At 44.6% G+C, this 20,311-nt stretch overlaps 3 protein-coding genes across 3 annotated transcripts; 1 reads left to right on the top strand and 2 right to left on the bottom strand.

The window, feature by feature from the left end:
* The first annotated feature begins 456 nt into the window (after nucleotides 1-456).
* On the top strand, nucleotides 457-5,093 carry LOC123103747 (phenylalanine--tRNA ligase alpha subunit, cytoplasmic). Its single transcript, XM_044525421.1, has 18 exons — nucleotides 457-735; nucleotides 823-945; nucleotides 1,049-1,147; nucleotides 1,456-1,512; nucleotides 1,761-1,816; nucleotides 1,928-2,020; nucleotides 2,313-2,403; nucleotides 2,497-2,534; nucleotides 2,620-2,658; nucleotides 2,893-2,969; nucleotides 3,042-3,126; nucleotides 3,192-3,291; nucleotides 3,457-3,553; nucleotides 3,676-3,747; nucleotides 4,233-4,299; nucleotides 4,379-4,504; nucleotides 4,744-4,798; nucleotides 4,864-5,093. The coding sequence occupies exons 1-18, from the start codon at nucleotides 565-567 to the stop codon at nucleotides 4,912-4,914; spliced, it is 1,497 nt and encodes a 498-aa protein (XP_044381356.1). The 5' UTR covers nucleotides 457-564; the 3' UTR covers nucleotides 4,915-5,093.
* A 1,564-nt stretch (nucleotides 5,094-6,657) lies between these two features.
* On the bottom strand, nucleotides 6,658-9,836 carry LOC123103746 (cytoplasmic tRNA 2-thiolation protein 1). The gene is made up of 10 exons (XM_044525420.1): nucleotides 9,548-9,836; nucleotides 9,194-9,308; nucleotides 8,605-8,747; nucleotides 8,330-8,449; nucleotides 8,141-8,253; nucleotides 7,958-8,050; nucleotides 7,811-7,851; nucleotides 7,500-7,566; nucleotides 7,247-7,358; nucleotides 6,658-7,000 (listed from the first exon to the last, which is right to left on the bottom strand). The coding sequence occupies exons 1-10, from the start codon at nucleotides 9,644-9,646 to the stop codon at nucleotides 6,821-6,823; spliced, it is 1,083 nt and encodes a 360-aa protein (XP_044381355.1). The 5' UTR covers nucleotides 9,647-9,836; the 3' UTR covers nucleotides 6,658-6,820.
* Nucleotides 9,837-15,346: 5,510 nt separating this feature from the next.
* On the bottom strand, nucleotides 15,347-17,764 carry LOC123103744 (trimethyltridecatetraene synthase). Its single transcript, XM_044525418.1, has 2 exons — nucleotides 16,750-17,764; nucleotides 15,347-16,205 (listed from the first exon to the last, which is right to left on the bottom strand). The coding sequence occupies exons 1-2, from the start codon at nucleotides 17,671-17,673 to the stop codon at nucleotides 15,582-15,584; spliced, it is 1,548 nt and encodes a 515-aa protein (XP_044381353.1). The 5' UTR covers nucleotides 17,674-17,764; the 3' UTR covers nucleotides 15,347-15,581.
* Nucleotides 17,765-20,311: the final 2,547 nt, after the last annotated feature.

Here is a 20,311-nt window from a genome sequence, read left to right as displayed (position 1 = left end):
ATGTAAGAGCCAGTTTGCACGACCCCTTTGTAACCAGTAGATCTCCTCTTGCTCTAATAGGTTTTCAGTAATGACAAGAATCTCTTTTTGGCGTGCTTGGGATTCCGCGTTTATAGGACCCCTCCGCAACTTTTCTAATTCTTTTTTTAATTTTTTAATTCTTTTTTTTTGGTCCTCTCAGAATATCACGGTCCCAAATATGCAAATCCGCATTCACCGCTCGTGGAGTGCTTCCTTTTTGCAAGGGGCAGGATTGAAGCAGAGGAAGAGGATCGAAGGGTCATGCGCGGACGGATCGGACGGCCGTGCAGCTGATCCAGCTGCTGAAAACAAATTAATCAGTAACGGGAGATCTTTTTGCAAAGACTCCCTAGGATCCGGGCCATTCATTCCCCATCAAACGGCCCATGTTTCTTATTTTATTTTATTTTTGCAAATAAAGCTCCGATTTTACTCTAGTCGCTCCCGACCAAACCCAAAGCCCCGTGTTCCCCATCTCTCCTCCCAGAAACCTCCTCTTCTTCCTCCTCCTCCTCCTCGCCGCCGCCGCCGCCACCGCCGAGGATGGCGGCGAAGCAGCCGTTGGCGGACGTGGAGGACGGGCTCCTCGCCCACCTCAACGCGAACGCCGAGATCCCCGACTCCCGGTCCTTCGCCTCCTCCCTCGGCGTCCCGCACAAAGACGTGGAGGACGTCATCAAGAGGCTCACCGCCTTCCGCATCGTTGAGAGTGCGGTACGGTACCCTCCCCCTCCCCAATTCCCCGAGCCTCGCTTCGTCCCTGCCCCGATTTCCCCCAAGACCCAACGAGCTTTGCTGCAGGACATCACCAAGGAGACGTGGGTGCTCACCGATGAGGCCAAGGGGTATGCCGCGAGGGGCTCCCCCGAGGTGCAGCTCGTCGCGGCCATCCCGCCCGAGGGTGCCTCCAAGGGCGCGCTCAAGGTGATTTCCCTCTCTCTATGTGTGGCGTTTAGCTTTAGGTGCTCGATTGGAGTGAATGGTTTCGGTTCCGGGGATCTCTGATGCTCAGAGTGGCGCGTTGCAGGAGAGTTTGGGGGACGTGTTCGATATTGGAATGAAGGCTGCAGCCAAGAACAAGTGGATTGGATTTGAGAAGGGAAACAAAGACCTCGTACTGAGAAAGGTATGGAGCTGAGCTGAGCTCGTTTCATTTTTTCTTCTCTTCGATGTTGTCGGAGAGATGTATGATTCAGTTCAGTGTGTATTTGTATTGGAAACTTGCCTGCCGTATCTGCTCTTCTTCCGGGCGATGCTCTCAATTTGCCAATTTCTGGGTTGTAGATGTAGAATACATCCTCATCATAGTTCAACTCTTTCAATGTCCAGTAGTTACATCTGTGTTAACTGAAGGTCTCTCGGTGTGCTTTTATCTGTCTCGAGCTTTGTATCTCTAGGCATGCCATTGTATAATTCGCTGTTTGATTAATTCAGGTTGAGGATACCAATGATGAATTGCAAGAGCAGCTTATAAGACTGGAGAATGGGGAGGTTGGTGTTGCTTGTTGCTCGTTGTTCCTCTCATATTTTGCATTTCCACTTGAACCATTTACTTGATTGTGTCATGGCACGGCACAGATAGTTGTTATGTACAATATCTAGTACTCCCTCCGTCCCATATTACAATAGCTCGTAACCCCCCCTCCCCCATCCCGTTTGAGCGTCAAGTAATATGGTACGGAGGGAGTATCAAATTGTTCTTTGGCCCTTCTCAAGGAAATTGTTTTTTATTCATGTAGGTTATTGCTGACAAAGTAATAGATGATTTGAAGAGAAGAAAGCTTGTAACAAAAGAGTAAGTATCTATTTCAAAGAGATCTTTTTTACAGTGTCAATAAGTGCCAGCCAAGTGTAGCATCATAGTCAATTATCCCTAATTTTTACATCTGCTTCGCTGTTTTTCCAGGAAATCTATTTGGTATTCACTGAAGAAGGGGCCTGAATTTGTTGCAAAGAGAAAAACATTGGCAACCGATGTGACACGAGAACATCTCAAGAGGTAATTTGATGTCACTTTTCTCAAGCTAATTTCAGAAATTGAGCAGGAAACCTCTGCTTGTTGACTATAAACTATAATGTACCATGAGCAATTGAACGCTACATGGAAGACTCCTCAATGCCGTTTCTATTCTAAATAGCCCAGCTGTACTTATCATACCTGTCAAAGACTATGCTAAACTTATTGTCACGTTAAAATTAACCTTTAATTTTTTTTATGTGTGTACCTATTAATGCATACAGTAACAGATTTATGATATATTTTCCTTTAAAATGGTTTTTCTTTCCTAAAGTGGCGACTGGAAGGATCTGGAATTTAAAGATTATAACTATGGAGCTCAAGGACAACCTATTGCGATAGGATATAGCCAACCGTTGTTAGAGGTACTTCTAATCTGCACGGTGTTCCATTTTTAAATACAGCTTTATATGATAAACCAGATAACTCAGAACTGTTATTTGGTGGATTTTCTTCAGGTCCGTGAGGCAATCCAGAACATTTTTCTCGAGATGGGGTAAATAAAAAAACATTTGGTCATGATATTTGCAGTTCAAGGCAATATTCGGAGAATGGATTGATTAATTTTATTGATGTAACAGGTTCAGTGAGATGCCAACGAACATGTATGTAGAGAGCAGGTAAAACACAAAATAAGACAAGATTTTTTTTTCTTTTCTCATACCTGTTTGTAGTCAATTTCTTGTACTGGTAGATCTTCTCCACAAAGTTGAAGTTATTTTAGGATTTAGGAGTGATAGGTCGCCAACACCATATGACTATATGACAAGACAATGTAGTTATGAGCATATCACTGTTTCCTAGATAAAGATCCATATATTTCTGACATTATGTATCGTTGCTTCCTTTGGTAGCTTCTGGAATTTCGATGCACTGTTCCAGCCACAACAGCATCCTGCTCGTGATTCACACGATACCTTTTTCCTCAAAGGTAAAGGTTATGTTACTGTTGTTGAGCCAACAGTTGGATTTAAACATATTTAATCAATCGACTTTTTTGCAGCCCCTGCTACAACAACACAATTACCCGATGACTATCTTGAGAAAGTAAAGCAAGTACATCAGTCTGGTGGCCATGGCTCCAAAGGGTATGTTCTGGTGTCTTTGCTGCAGTTTAGCCAGAGAGTTTATAATTTGAGGTTGCTGTCTGCAGATATGGTTACAACTGGAAGCGAGATGAAGCAGAGAAAAACCTGCTTCGTACTCACACAACTGCAGTTTCAACAAGGATGCTATACAAGCTAGCACAGGAGGTAAAGCAACTAAGTGATGCTTATTTTATCTCTTTGTAATTCCATTGTAACTTATATTGTCTTAGTTTGCCTAAATTAATGGAGGTGATATCAATTTGTTTTCTCTGTTCTGTTGAACGATTCATGAGATTTCTTTTCTTTGATAAACCACCATGGGTTGTTCAGAAAACTTTTGCTCCTAAGAGATACTATTCTATTGATCGTGTTTTCCGGAATGAAGCTGTGGACCGAACTCATCTTGCAGAATTCCACCAGATAGAAGGTAACCGTTCTCTTGTTTCTTGCCTATGTGGTGTTAACTTGATTGATATTTGGTACTTATTGTAGATGTCACACACATAACCCTTTTAACAATGAAGCTACTTACAATGCTTCTGATTTCAGGTCTTATTTGTGATTATGGTTTGACGCTTGGTGATCTGATAGGTGTATTGGAAGATTTCTTCTCCAGACTAGGTACTAAACCAAAGCCATTGACTTTGTTATACTCCCTCTGATACATAATAAGTGTTGCAGTTTTGAACTAAGGTTGAACTAACCTTAGTACAAAACTGCGACAGTTACTTTGGATCGGACGGAGTAGTATTTATGGATCTTGCTATTAAATTCGTAAAAACTGTACTGCCATATGTTGTTATTCAGTTATTCCAAGAATATTGGTGCTCCATGCCCATCTGCATAATGTGCATCAGGCATGCATTTAATATTCTTGTCTTGTACTCCCTCCTTTCCTAAATATAAGTCTTTTTAGAGATTCTAATATGGACTACATACGGAGCAAAATGAATGAATCTACACTCTAAAATATGTCTATAAATCAGTATGTAATCCATATAGAAATCTCTAAAAAGACTTATATTTCGTAACGGAGGGAATATCTGCTATCTCCAGTACATAGAGATTTAATAATGCCACCTCTCCTCTCCTTTTCTGGCTCTTAGGCATGTCAAAGCTGCGTTTCAAACCTGCCTACAACCCGTACACTGAACCAAGCATGGAAATTTTCAGGTCAGAACAAGTTTGATTGCTATTGTTTTCATGATTATTGCGATCCCATGAATCATTATTATGTTTATTATTTTTTTAGCTACCACGATGGTCTGAAGAAATGGGTGGAGATAGGCAACTCAGGCATGTTCAGGCCTGAAATGTTACTTCCCATGGGACTGCCAGAGGGCGTTAATGTTATCGCATGGGGTCTTTCACTTGAAAGGTAAAACTGGCATAGTTTCCATATGAATGATTCCTTTATGTGCATATATGTTGAATTGATTTCTTTTTTCTCCACAAAAAAAAAACACCTTCGCGATCCTTGTTTTTCAACTAATGTCTCAAATAGAAGTGCGAGGAAAACCAAAGGAGAGCAAGATCCTGATTGGACTCGAGAAATCTTTGCTTTATCTATGGATTGCAAAGAAATCTGTGCTGACCACATTTTGCTGCTGAATGCAGGCCAACAATGATTCTGTATGGGATTGACAACATACGTGATCTCTTTGGGCCAAAGGTATTGTGCTTATTAACTTTGTCTTGTCCACAAGCCTGTGCTAATATGAATTATGATCTGTACAGGTCGACTTCAATCTGATCAAGAGCAGCCCGATTTGCCGCTTGGGGCTGTAGTGTAGTGAGCTTGATAGAACTTTATCTGGATGTCTGGATGCGAAGCATGTTTATTTGTGGTTATAACTTTGAAAACCAGTACTTTGCATTTAACAGAGGGAGTGCAGAAATACACACATGTAGCTCTGAATTGCAATTTTGAGGTGTTCATGTTCGATACAAGTAGGGTCTTCCATTTCTATGCAGTCTCCGTCATGTGTTGTGTATCTTGTGGTTCACACGACCCTGCACGCAAGCGAATATCCTACACACGGTTGGAAAAGAAAAGAATCAAGGGCTTCCAACCATAATTTTCCTCTTATTTATCATTCTGAAGCCCGTCCTTTCTATTTCCAACCACGGCCAACTGTGTAGACTACTATACAACATCGTAGTTTTTCTTTTTGAAATGGAGGGCAAATATTTGCCTCATCTTTAACTAAGAGAGAAATTTGTTTGTGCTACAACACATCGATACTACAAATGGACATTACTCTCCCGGCATGATTGAACCCAACTTTTTGGCGCCCACAGTCACCCAGACTGTCGCCTCGGTTTTGATGTTGTGGACTGCTAGAGGGGCCCTCTTTTGGCAAAAGACACAGCATTTCTCTCCTTTCAAATGATTGATGATGTGAGCATGGCGAGCGTGGCCATCGTTGTAGTTTGGGGTGTTGGTGTCGGAGAGTCCAATCCACCAATCTTTGGCGGAGTGGATAAGGTCTCAAGATGAAGTGTCTAGATGCCTAAGTTGTAGCCACTCTTTGATCATGTCCCAAAACTTAATCGTATATCGACACTTGTAGAAAAGATGGTCAACGGATTCTTTATCGCGCTTGCATAGGGGACAAGGGCAACAATTTGACCATCCATACTTTTTTTTTGAGACGACCATCCATACTTGGCCAACTGATCCTCGGTTCAAATCCTATTTTGTATGGCAAGCAAACTGAAGAATTTAATCTTGAGAGGAGCCCAAAGCCTTCCAAACTGTGTGCTCCATGAGGGAACAAATGGAGCTGTGGAATTGGACTTCCTAGGCGGAACATCATAGTGAACTTCCACTCAATGATGGCCATTCATTGGCAGTGTGCTTCCACTCAATGTCGCAATGTGGCCCAAAGAGTAAAGAATTCATGGAAGTGGGCGAACAGAGCATCTTTTAACACTTCAATTTTTCCGCGACGAGGCCTTGAAAATTAGGGACGCAATGTCCTCGGGTTGCGGTCATGCACCCAAAGATCGTCCCAAGGAACATCATAGTGAATTCACTAGTTATCCTCGATGGCCATTCAGGCTGCAAGTTGGAGTGGGCTCTCCAAGGCACCATTGTAACACTGACACTTTACACATGCCATAACAAGCATCTGCAAAAGAAGTACAGAGGATGCCTAAGTGTTCACAAATGCACCCGCGCGGACATATATTCTGAAAAGATAGTAAATAAATTAAAAAAAAATCTGTTTTTTCTTGGATGAATATCAACAAGTTTTCTAACATCTTGCAAAATTTCCACGGCTTGTTTTGAATGCATAAGGCAGATAATGGTCTGCCTTTTCCTTAAGAGAAAACCATCTTGCAAAATTTCACCATGAAAAGACATTTGCAGGTGTGTCCGAAAAACAAAAATTGGTACTCCAAAATACATCTTTTTTTTGCACAGGCCTCCACGCATGTCATTTAAAGTGAAATTTTGCAGCATGTTAGAAATTTTGTTGATGCTCATTTTACTATTTAAAAAAATTATTTTACTGTTCATGCAAGTGTATTTGAGCTAGGGAGCAGATAATTAGTAATGGTACTATAACTTGACCTTCACCTCTTGTACATGCAAATACACATACAGACGACAACAGCTAGCAAGTTCAGCTAGTCCAATTCAACTGTTGATCGATAAAACTTTTATCATAGTCCAGCAGACTGACATTCAGAAGTCCAAGTTGCCATGTTTTCCTTGTAGACTCGACCTATTCCTCCTCTCCGCTCGTTTGCCTTGCTGCTCGCCACTACCATCAGCTCCAGCACCGACTTTAGCGGTTCTCCCTATGCCTAGTTTTGGCAAGCCTCGGTTCAGTCCATCTAGCAGGACACACGCTTTGCATAATTTCTACAGAAGCCAAGATTTTCATCCAATATTGAGTCAGTAAAAGCATTGGAAAAGTTCAAAGGTAGCAAGACCAGGGCAAATACTTGGATAAAATGTCCAACATGTGAGCTCAAGAAAAAACCTGTCATTCTATAACCAATTGATCAACTTATTTTTAACTGTACTAGCGAAAGAATCATTTATGTGGTTATCTTGAGCCAAGAGACTAGAGGGGGCAAGCTTTCATGCTAGATGTAAGCACAATACCTGGCTAGAAATGTAACCGCAGCGTTCACATGTTCCTTGCTCTGGCATTCTTGTTGTTGTGGATATCCGGAAATTTTCGCCAGAGGTTATGATGTCCAGTATAGCCCTAGGCCTGCACCACTCATAAGGTACTGATTCAAGTGACTGAAACAAGACAATGATACATAATGTGTTGAACAAGGAAAAGAAACAGAGCTAGCATGCACTAACAGATGAAGAAATAATCCTACTTTTGGACGGGAGAAGTCTTTACCTCATCCTTTCCAGATCTTTAATAAATTCACGAGCAAATCCACGATATGCATTTGGTGAATAGATGCCTGAATTGTGATAGATAACCAATAAGCATATTTGATTTCAATAGAAGATGAGAACAGTGTCAACAAAATTCTACAAGTATCCCTCCAAATATGTCACTGACTATCAAATGTTAGGCACTGATTGTTCGGAGCTTATATTTTGATTATATATTAACCGTCCCTGGTATCTTGAGATAATGGAATGGGGAGCTACTGTTTAACTACAGAGAGAACAAAACTGCACAAGAAACGAAGCAGGAATTACATTCAGTGGAGAAGTAGTCCAGCTTTTTGAAATACGCATACGTGTCATACAGTCAAGGATCAAAATTATTATCAGCGCATGTTTTATGCACAAAGCATAATAAGTTAATAAAAAAAACTGATTAAAAATGTTTCATGTAAAGGATATATAACAATCTCTTTTTCGTAGGTGTATTTGAAAGGCTTGCATCTTGGGATTGGTCCATCTTCACCAGTAGTTATGAAAGTGCATCGACTTAACCTATAAGATAAAAGCATAATGCCAGCACAAAAATTATAAAAGAGAACAAAGATAAAAAATAGCATATATTATTTATTAACCAACATTTACCTTGCAATATCACCACGTAAAATATTCAGCAAGACAGTCTCTGCAATGTCATCTGCATTATGCCCAGTTACAATCTTATCAACCTTCAAGAGAGCAGCACCACGGTCTAGCGCCTAATAAGAATGGAATTGTTCATAAATTAATGAGCATGCAATTGCCTTACAGATAAAGGTAGGTAGTAGGAGGTACCTGACGTCGAAAAACACCACAGAAAGTACAATTGTTTTTCAGGCCAATTGCTTTCACAATATCATCCATTGTCCAGTCATAGAGATCCTTATAGGAAACTATTTTCAGTGGTAGGCCATACTGCAGTGGGTGAATTGTACGGTTGAATTAACAACACAAGAATATGCATTTAAATGGGTTACGTTTCATGAAGTAGATGCCTACCAAAATTAAAACAAAGGAAACACAAAGTAAAAAGCTGCAACAGTTTTGTGTATCGGGTAAGGGGGAGGAACCTGTAGTTCATTCCTTTTAACAGTTTCTAGGGAGTCGTCTCTATAGCCTGTGATTCCTTCGTCAATAGATAAAAGGAACAAATCGAGACCATATTTATGACGTTTGTTTAACTCTGATAACACATACGCAAGCACGGTTGAATCTGCATAACAGTAAAAAGATTGTTATAAACTGCTACAAGATCAAGAATTCAAGATAGATAAGCAAGCATTTCCACAATAAGCTGAAGAACGTTTGCAATCATATTTTTTCTAGGGGGGGTATATCATATTTATGAAACAGCCATATGTGATCCATTATTATCATCGCCCATGACTACCAATATTTTAACTTGAATAAATTGATCGTCTTGATTAAAAGCCTTTATCTCTGCTGCAACTGTGAGAAGGTTGAACAAACATTTTGATAACACACTCTAAGACAAGGCTCTCAAGGAGTCAATGACACCTTGAGTATTGGCCATGCAAGTGATCAACAGGAGCCGGAACTAAAGTGCTCATCATTCAATGAGTAGTGAATATGAAACATATGCATTGCATAAAAATCATCTATTACGTTGTTATTTATACAACACAAGTCTGCACATACCTTTTCCACCAGAAGCTCCAATTGCCACACGTTCACCGGCTTTAAACAAATTATTGTCAACAATAGTTTGATGAATCTCGTCCTCGAAGACAATATAGAAGCATTCCCTACATATCTGAAAGCAAACATCAGAGACACCTCTGAAGGCCAAGGTGAAAACAGCTCACAGTACTCCTAGACAAGTGCCATGGTTGGAACTTCACAAGATCAAGCAGCAAAGAGTACCCGAATTTTTAGGTAGATACACAGAAGGGGCATGTTTTGTTCGTACCCGCTTCCTAAAACTACAGTAATCGAGTGAACTCATACGAAGCTACAGCTAAACCCATAAAGAAGGAATCCGGCGAGGCTCACCTGTTCTAGGGTTTTGGGCCGCTTGAGCGCGGCCTTCCGCTCGCCGCAGCGCGTGCAGAGGCGGCTCCCTGCCCTCGTCGGAGCGGCGGCGGACTGCATGGGCGCCTGGATGCGTCTTAACCCCACGCGAGTCCGGTGGAGGGTAGAGACGACGAGGACACCGGCGCGGTAGAGTGGCCGTGCTTCGGCAGGGGGAGGAGCAGAGGCCGCTTTCCGGGACGCCGGCGAAGGGGTTTCGGCGGCGTCACGGCGCTGGGGGCGGACAAACAGGAGGTGCAGGAAGTTTGGTGGGTCAAGGTTGGCCCAGATTAGGCGGGCTAGTATTGGGCCGGCCTGGGAAGAGGCGCGGCTCTGTGGGCTGCTACTACTAGGCTAAGGCCTGTCATAGTGAGGAGTAAGTGTCATGCATATGACACTAGTCTAAGTTACTATCTTTATAGTGCAAAGTAACATACTAGTAGTGTCATAGAGGACTTCATTAATTAGCTTGTAGACTCATCTTGTCTTGGAAAGCGCTATGTTACAGTAACATATTATGTTACCACTTCTCATTAACTACATGTCATATAAGCAAAAAATTCTCGGAGTGCGCTATGTTACTTGCTAAGTTACTCCCACTATGACTAGCCTAACATATGGTGAATCTACCAACATATGGGCAGATACATGGATGCCGAGGAACGAGATGATGCGCCCGTATGGATGCCGCGTGGCCAACCCGCCAATTTTGGTGGCCGAGCTGATTGACAACACCAGCGCCGCATGGGATGTCCAACGCATCAATCAGGTATTTATGCCAATGGATGCGAAAATCATTTTAAGCATTCCTTTATGTACACGCAACACTGATGACTTCTGGAGTTGGAACTTCGAAAGGAACGGTGTTTTCTCGGTCAAGTCGGCATATCACATGTTAGTGGAGACTAGAAGGCGCCGGGAGGCCTGGTTGGAAAACACAACGGGCTCTTCAACGACGGTAGCAGAGGAAGGATCGTGGAAAACGTTATGGACCACAAAGGTACCGGGGAAAGTGAAAATGTTTTTGTGGCGCTTATCAAAACAGTCTCTCCCAACAGAAGATGTTCGAGCTCATCGACATATGTCAGACAGTTCGGCTTGCGGGATGTGTGGAGCACTAGATTCATGGAGGCACTCGTTGCTCAACTGTACATCATCCAGATGTGTGTGGGCTTTGGTTGATGATGATCTTGCACAAGCGCTTGTCGCTACCACCGAACCAAAAGCTAAGCCATGGCTCTTTATATTGATGGAATCCTTTTCACACGACCAGTTTGTACTGCTAGCGGTCACGCTATGGGCAATATGGACGACCCGCCGGAAGGCAATCCACGAAGGGATTTTTCAAACACCACATGCCACCACTGACTTTGTTAGGAGATTCATAGCGGATCTCGAGGTGCTGGAAAACAGAACGGAATCCACAACAAGAGGAGCACATCCTGCTCAGATCAGGCCGCGAGCTCCACCTACGGGATGGTTCAAAATTCATGTTGATGCCAGTGTTAGAACTGGGAGGGGAGGATCAGTTGCCGCGATTTGTAGGGATCAGCATGGCAACTACCTGGGGAGCTCAGCGCTGGTCATTGCTGGAGTGGACGACCCTGCGATTTTGGAAACGATTGCTTGCCATGAAGCGCTTGCTCTTGCGGAAGACCTCAACCTGAATAATCTGATCATCGCCTCTGACGCTAAGCAAGTGGTTAGTGACATCTCAAAGTCACACATAGGCAGAAATGCTACAATTATTCAAGAGATTAGAAGTAGAGCCTCTTCTTTCGTTTGTAATTTTTTGTTTGAAGGTCGTGCGGCTAATAGAGACGCACACAAACTTGCCAAGTATTCACTCTCTCTAGGGCCGGGGCGCCACATCTGGTTAGGCCAACCCCAGGCTCCGACTTGTATCCCACGCGTTGTGGACTTTGATGAATAAATTGGCTTCACCCCTCAAAAAAAACTAGGCTAAAGAAAAGGAAGGATATATAGGAATATCGTAGGAATAAGAAAATCATAGGATCTTCTAAAACAAAGGAAAATCATAAAAAGTGAGATGACATGCATTTTTCAATTCATACATGGAAAGAGATGTCATTTGATGTATAGGATATGCATTTTTTCATTCAGTCTAGGTTAATGTTTTTTTTAACATGTGAAGGATTGGTTTCTATCCTACATAGTAACAAGAATCCATTCCTATAAATCAAAGTGCTCCAAAGACTTTTCTTTTGTAAATCCTACCCTATATAATTCATACAAAATTCCTACAAACCAAAGGAGGCCTTTACACACACACACACACACACACACACACACACACACACACACACATATATATATATATATATAGGACGCTAGTTTGGGACACCTAGATGCCCAAGCACCTTGCCTACAAACCGTTGAATTACATTGAGATGTGTGCATGTGTAATTAGTATTAGCATTGATGGATCAACCATGTTAGGAAAGAATTATTGCAAATTATTGCTTCATATGGACACTTAATGCCTAGATTAAACAAGATAGAGAAAAAAACAACAATTAATGGTCCATTAAGACCATGCATGCTGCATGGTACGTGCCCAACTTTATTTCTTATACGTGCACTTCATTCTTTTTACATAAATATAGGAAGTCATATACATAATTAGATACATACGTATATGATTGTCTTGAGAACAGAAGGTATGGTTATCTTTTGTCTCCATGGAAAAATACACATGAACGTCTTCAAGCTTTTTCCAAAATGGATATTTTTTTGGGTATGTGCATACCAATCATACTTCTCTTCATACCCCAGATGTGAGATTTCTACCCCGGTTATTCAAATACCTATGCATGCCATAATTCATGTAGTCGGGTATATATGTAGCCATATTTTACTGTATATATACGTTGACAGGAAACCTACAACAGTTTTCTATACTTTTTCATATAGCCGGGTATATACGTGTGTAGACACATTGGGTATACTATTTTATTTAAGTACGTTGGGTATATACTAGAAGATTTATGTGAGCATGTCATATAAAGTATGTGGATACACTAGGAGTTTTTTTTGTTACGAAGGTATACTAGGAGTTCATTGGGTATATTTTACATAGCAGGGTATCTATATAGCCATATTTTATGCAGCCTGGAATATACGTACCCGCGTATGTACATCGTCAGTAGGTACCAGATACAAGTATTAGATAGTTAGAAAATAAATTATTGGGTATATACATACCATGTATGTAAATAATTTCATTAGTAGGTATTCGATACTCATATTAGATAGTTAGGAAACAAAAATGAAATATAATGGTTCAAAAAAATATTGAGTATATACAAGTTGGTATGTATTAGATATTTAGGAAACAAAAATACGCGCATTAGATAACCATAGCAGTTCAAATAAAATCAAAAATTAATTTGATTTATTATATGGCAAGTCTTGCATGCCTAATAATTAGGAAACAAAAATAAATCGTAACTATGGAAAGTCTTGCATGAAGAATGGGTAGGAAACTAATTAAATATATCATGGTTTCCAAAACAATCAAGGTGCCCAGGCACCTAGATGCCCCATCTATTTTACCTATTGCTCCCTCCGCCCCCCTATTTATATATATATCAACTGTCATGTCAGTAAGCCTATTGCTCCCTCCGCCCCCCTAGGTCTTTTCTAGGGTTCCCCTTATCCTTTGGCGATGCTACCAGAGTTCCACATCTACTGCTTCGGTTCGCTGGATTGGCAAGCGAGAGTTCGTCGAAAGGACCCGGGCCCATCTCCGCAAGTGACGTCGGCGCTGTTGGTTGGACTGCATGGATGGAAAAGAGACCGGAGGCCCGACGGCAACCAGTGCATCAAGTGATGGCGATGGAAGTATTTTCAAGATACAGGGCAGAATTTGAAGGACAAATTTGGGAACCTGAACATGACATTCGCCCCGCATATCTCATAACATGGGAAATGCTAGCAAAATTACGATGAACAACCAAACTGATGTTAGGACTACTAAGCAAGATGTTAAAGGCGAGAAACATAAGGTTTGAGAATTATGGAGGATGCTTATTGAAGGAGTGGCACATGATTTACGCGGCTCGTGTGATTGAGGAGATTGTGGAACCTGAAAAGGTGGAGCTCCACGTCAAGTTGACAAACACTCTGCCAAGGAGCACCGGAATGGGGTTAACTTGTTGATTAGTTCAAGTGTAACGTACATCTAGAAGACATATTTTCTGAAGGGCTAAGGAGTTGAAAACATCAGTGAAAAGGGTTGCTTCAAAAGCACTAAATTGTAGATATATTTGTTCAATGGGCATGTTTTATGTTTAAATAACCAATAATAGACGAAGGACCATTGACAAATGGAAGCACCTTTTGATGGGAGTCAAGGAAATTCGATTTCCTCCCATGAGTGCATGACCCCTAAATGTTGGCAAAATCTGTGTCATTGGTTCAAGAGGAGAACTGATGGGTTGGTGATAAGCGGACCGGTATGGTAGTTGACCCCAGAAAAGTCGTTGTTGTTTCAAGTTGTAATAATCCCTGCTGACACCCCATCTGATAGAATTTAGTAGAAACTACGGAGATTAGGGGGTAAGTAGTAGGGATCCTTGAATGTAGAAATCTCCTGAAGTTTAGAATGCTGCAAACAAATGACAAATATGTCCGAAGAGATGGCCTGAAGTTTCTTACACATTGAAGCACCAAAAGATGACAAGAGAAACGCGAGGAACGTGGTTAACACCACGACTTAAGAAAGATGAACGTAATAGAAGGCGATGGAAGATGACAAGAGCAGCACAAGTAACGCGGTTAACACCACGACTTAAGAAAGATGAACATAATAGAAGGTGATGAAACACGCGCATAGAAATTGGTTGTGGCACGGACGGCATCCACTAGGGATCGACAGCGGTGGCATGAAGATCATTGGTGTCACGGGGATAGGATAAGGCTAGGGTTCAAACAATATACATATATGTTCTCTTATACTGAGTTGTTATGAGATGCATTTTCATACGAAAAACCACCTGAGTTATATATGCATGCAGTTTCTCTGACTAAACCAGCTCTAACATAAGAGTTTTCTTAATTGGTATTTTTAGGAGATTTATTCAAGTTAGTTGAGTATGGACAGGAATATCTTTCGTCGTAATTTTTTTCTGACACAGTGCAGACCTCAACTCTCATACATACGTACAAACACTCACCCATATGCACGCACACCCTACCCCTATGAGCACCACCAAGAGACTGAGATGGCACACCATCTTGAGATTGACGAAGTCACCACAGATGTCTTCATAGTCGACGAAATGTCTCCTGCACTGAATGCACATCGCTAGAATGCCTGAATTAAATGAGAAAAATGCGAGCACCAGTGTCTGTAAATTCCAAAAAAATACTAGAAAAATTAAAAAAAATCAATTTTCTTTTTTGCATGGAAGATGCTCCTGTGCGTGAGGTCCGCTCCAAATTTGAGCTTATTTGGATATCTGAGTAGCTCTCGGCAAAAAAGACAAATTTGGGGTATGTGAAACAATTTGCTGTTCTGACCCAATATTTTTCTTTTGCTGAGAGCTACTCAGATGTTCAGATGAGCTGAAATTTTGAACGGACCTTATGCACAGAAGCATCTTTCATAAAAAAAAATCAGATTTGTTTGAATATGTTTTGTATTTTCTTTGAATTTACTGTTCATCGGATGCATATGAGTACGGGCTTATAAATGGATATTCACAACCTAAAAGCATTAAAAAACTTTAAAGGAGGCGATGCTTTGATAGAGACGTCTTCAAAGAGAAAAATTTCCATTATTTCACTTGCTAAATTAGCAATTGTCGACCATCTTTTACATTTTCTTCATAAATCTACGATGCATAATATAACGACACAAGTAGTAATAATTACTCAACACATGAGGGCTCACATGTATCAAATATATAATACCAGAAAAAATACAGAAAAAATATAACAACACAAGTAGTAATAATTACTCAACACATGAGGGCACACATGTATCAAATATTCAAGCCTCGGCGTAGAGGTGAGCCGGGAGCTTGGGCTCCACGACGGCCTCCAGCGGGTACTTGCGTGGTGTTGACAGTCCGAAGATCTCCTCCATGCTCAGCTCCACGCCATCAGGGAGCCTCCACGTGAAACCGTGCAGGAGGTTCGCCAGGCTTACCTGGATCACCTTCAACCCAAGACTATACCCGGGGCACATCCTGCGTCCTGATCCAAATGGAAGCAGCTCATAATCCTGCCCCTTGACGTCGAGCCTGCTGCCGAGGAAGCGTTCTGGCATGAACTCCTCCGGTGCTTCCCACAACTCCGGGTCGCGACCAATAGACCACACCATGACTAGCACCCGTGTGCCGGCGGGGATGTCGTAGCCGTTGATGGACGTGTCCTCACGTGAAAGGCGGGGTACAAGCATCGGCGCTACCGGATGCAACCGCATGGTCTCTTTGACGATGGCATCCACATAGGAAAGGCTCGGCATGTCCTTTTCGGTGACCCATCGGCCTCGCCCCACCACGCGGTCCAGCTCCTCTGTAGCTTTGGCGAGCACCTCTGGCTTCTTCAGGAGCTCTGAGAGGGCCCATTCCACTGTCACCGCGGAGCTCTCGGTGCCGCCGGCAATGAGGTCCTACAGGTGCACGTTTCAAAATGGTGCTGGTTAGTGTGAGAACTCGAAATTCATGGTGATGTGTAAATGAGGCTTATACTGTACACAGTTTATAGAATCAGTTGTGAGTCTTGTGACCAAGTAATTAACTGTGTGCATTATGTTTTTCTATCAACTGTGTGCATTATCTACATGAATGGCAATGTCATGATTGAATTTGAGGGAGTTGCCCACTGGTATGTAAAGTTCATTTCTCTACTGTGTTTGGTGGAACTTGTCTACCCATGATGGGACGTGCCTATCAACAACCCCATTATTTTCCCAAGAGTTCAGATAATGGAATTATTAAAGTCTGACTCGCTTAGACCGATAGCAACAGGACATATTATGCTTGCTGCCTTTTCTGCTTAGAACGATGATACTTGTTTTGTTTTGAGTGCAGGCAACTGATTCAGATTTGTGTACGAACCTAGTCTCAAAGCACATGAATTGTTGTTCTAAGAGCAAGCAGGGGATAAACATAATTAATTCAGATTCAGTGCAGGGAAGGAAACCAAGAACTCACCTGAGTGAAAGCCTTGACGCCTTCTCTGTTGAGCTTGACCTCAAGACCGGGATCGCTGGCGAACTGCAGCAGCACGTCCACCATGTCCTTCACCACGAAGCTCTCCCCCTCGCGCCGACGCCGCTCGCTGTGCTCGTCCACGACGTGCTCCAGGAACCGGTCGAACATCTTGCTCAGCTTCTTCATCCTCTTGATGTACCCCTGCAGGTCCATCCAGTCCAGCCACGGGATGGAGTCGCCGATGTTGAGCACGCCGTTGAGCAGGAACAGCTCGTCGATCATCCACTTGAACTCCTCGGGCGTCGTGATCACCGCCCCGGCCTCGTCCCTCACCTCCTTCTCCAGGTACTTCTTGCCCATCACCATGCGCGTGATCACGTTCAGGCTCACCGTGGACAGGTAGTCCTTGAGCACCACCACGCGGCCTGCGCCGCCGCGGTACAGGTCGCCGAGGAGGGCGAGCACCTCCTCCCTGCGGATGTACTCGTACGACTCGAGGCGCTTGGCGCTGAAGAGCTCGGTGAGGCACATCTTGCGGGCCTGGCGCCAGTAGGCGCCGTAGGGGGACCAGGTGATGTCGCTGTAGTTGTAGGTGGTGTACCTGCCGGCGGCGGTCTTGGGGCGGTCAGTGAACACCACGTCGTGGGTCTTGAGGAAGAACTTGGCCATCTCCACGGAGGAGCCGACGACGACCGGGAAGGAGCCGAACTGGAGCTGCATGAGCGGGCCGTACTGCTTGGAGAGCGCGTGGATGGAGCGGTGCGGGAGCGTGCCGATGAGGTTGAGGTTGCCGATGATCGGCCACGGCTTGGGGCCCGGCGGGAGGTTGTACTGGCGGCGGCGGCGGCGGCGGAGGACGGCCTTGAGGAAGAGCACCGTGGCGAGCACCACGCCGAGGAAGGACGCCAGCTGAGGAAGCTCCATCGGGATCGAGGCGGGCCGCGGGCCGGGTGATCAGCTGGATGCAGGTGGCTGTGGCTGAGTGGTGTCTTCAAGCTTGAGCTGGCTGCTGAGCTCGTTGTGGTGCTGCCTCAGACTGCGCGCGGCCTACTTATAGATGGCGAGGTGGAATGGAAGGTGCGCGCGCGTGGTGGGAAAGTAGGGAGGAATCGGGAAAAGACTTGGAAAACTTGACGAGGACACTCATGCTGACGTCCATTTCGTGGGGAAAACGTGGTGAGAGTTTACTCCTGCTCAGCAACAGACTTCACTATAGGCGGTGTAATTTAGCAACTAAACATGCGATGCACGTATATATTTACTTTTAGCTGTGTTTTTGTCTAGGAAAGGAGTCAATTGTAAAAAACCACCACATTTGCGGCTAAGTTTGCAGGAAACCACCAACTCGTTAATTCATTGCAGAAAACACCGAAAGATCTGTTAAGTCGTTGCAAAAAGTACTGATCGGATGATTTGGCCCGTTTATTCACTTTCTTACAAGTGGGGCCTGATTGTAAGGAGTTGACATAGCTAAAAAATAACACACATCCCCCTAGATCTAAAAATCAAAAGCAATCAGACCCCCACCCTGCCCCCATACGCACGCGCCGGCCAGCGCCTCGAGCCCGCTCCTCGCCGATCGACATCGGGGCCTCCACCTCCGCGGCCTCATCCTCCTCCTCAGCGGCCTGCATCTCGGAGAGGAGCCCCGTGGACGCCGGCGAGGACGCCCCGGAGGACGACCCCTTCTTGTCCCTCCGCCTCGACTCCTTGACGATCCGCTCCTGGATGGCCGTCATCGGCGCCACCCACTGTGCCCGCTTGGCCGGGGCGACGGGGGCTCCGAGGTGCGCCGCCATGGCGTGCACATGGCGCCCTGTGGACCAATTCTGGGACGACACGCTGAAGGCGAGCGCTCAGGCGGCGCGCGAGCTTCACGGGGTCGACGGCGCGGTCCGGGCGTCTAGGAAGAGCCTGGAGATGGCCCGGCGGGCGCGCGCGAACTGCGCGCAGTGGAGCGGCCAGGACAGAAGACGATGAGCGAGGCGCCTCATTCCTCCCGCCATCCCAGCTCTGCCCCGGCTACGATGGGCTGCCGGAGGGCGTCGCCATCACGACCCGCGTACTATGGAGGCGGTTCGTAGTGCAGCCGTGGGCGCCGGCCGCCTCCTCGTCCTCCCCCGTGGCGTGGCACTCTCCGTCGCCGACGAGGCCGGCCGCCTCCTCGACGAGGGCAGCATCGCGGAGTGGACAGGGCGTCGGTGTTCCACCGGGGGCTGATTGCTTTTGTTTTTTTAGGGGTGTATGTGTTATTTTTTTGCTAAGTCAATTCCTTACAATCTGGTCCCACTCGTAAGAAAGTGATTAAACGGACCAAATCATCTGATCAGTGCTTTTTGCAACGACTTAACAGATTTTTCGGTGTTTTATGTAACAGATTAACGAGTTGGTGGTTTCCTGCAAACCTAGCCGCAAATGTGGTGTTTTTTTGCAATTGACTCCTAGGAAAGACTCTCTTTTTGTAGATCAATGCCCTTTCTGTATTCAGTCTCTTTTTGCTTGATTGTATTCCACTATTTCCATTTCACCCAGACCAGAAGTGTATGGACATTCATGTTAGAAAAATGGGGTATGGACGCTCTGACAGATATTTGGCACTGTATTTTGGTTGTTGTACGTGGTACATGCGTATGCGTCTCTTTGGGCGAGAGCAAACACAGCACATCAGGCATGAAAGTGGGGCAAATCCGACAAGTTTAATGGCGCGGACACAAGATATATCTGACGCCGATGGCCACACGGAGAAGGATACATCAGGCCCATCATGGTTCATACGCCACTGCACACACGTTCATCCGCCCATCATACCAGATGCCGGCCACTTCTTGCATCCAGCCTTTTGTTTCTCAATGCACAACCCCATACATCATTTCACCGGACGCTGATCAAGAGATCCGATCAAGCTAGCTGTAAAACCGGGGAGATGCGTCTGTCAAATCCGAAGCAGGACACCGCAATTGCCAGCAAACCTCACGGAACCCGACTACCCGAGACCAAATCTTCGTGGCTTGACTTGACCCTGATTAGCATAGCAAGCAGGTCCGAGGCAGGTGGGCATAAGAAATTGCACTGACGCGAGATCGCACTGACGGAGGAAGTGGTTGGCATGAGAAATTGCCGTTTCGGTGTCGGGACCGACCGTACGCGTGGACCCGACGGACCTCTCCGGTGGCATCCACACGCGGGTCGCGAGGGGAATTGCTCGGGCAGCCGTGAGAAACGCTCCGCATGGTGGACGACTGACCATGCCGTGCGTGCTGTCCGTTTCGAGAAAGAAACGCCTCCATTCCCCGCGCGCGTCAACCTTTCGTTCGTGGCAGACCCCCGGCATGGGACGTGTTAAAAAACGAGTCCTATTTCAAAGCTCTCGTCGCAAGAAACACGGATACGAAAACACGATTTAATTTGAACTTTCAATTCAAAAGATACGAAAAATCGAAAGCCAAAAGAAAATGGGGTTGGGTGCCCCTGCCCATGCGTGCCACAAATCCCGTGTCCATAGAATACTTGGGAGAGGGTGAAAAGGCACCGCAATGAGCACTAGAGGAGAGAGGCAATAGGG

The sequence above is a fragment of the Triticum aestivum genome, chromosome 5A (genome assembly GCF_018294505.1).
Source record: "Triticum aestivum cultivar Chinese Spring chromosome 5A, IWGSC CS RefSeq v2.1, whole genome shotgun sequence".
NCBI classification, from domain to species: domain Eukaryota; kingdom Viridiplantae; phylum Streptophyta; class Magnoliopsida; order Poales; family Poaceae; genus Triticum; species Triticum aestivum.
Note: the sequence above shows the minus strand (reverse complement) of the source record. Positions and strands in the feature narration are given on the sequence as shown.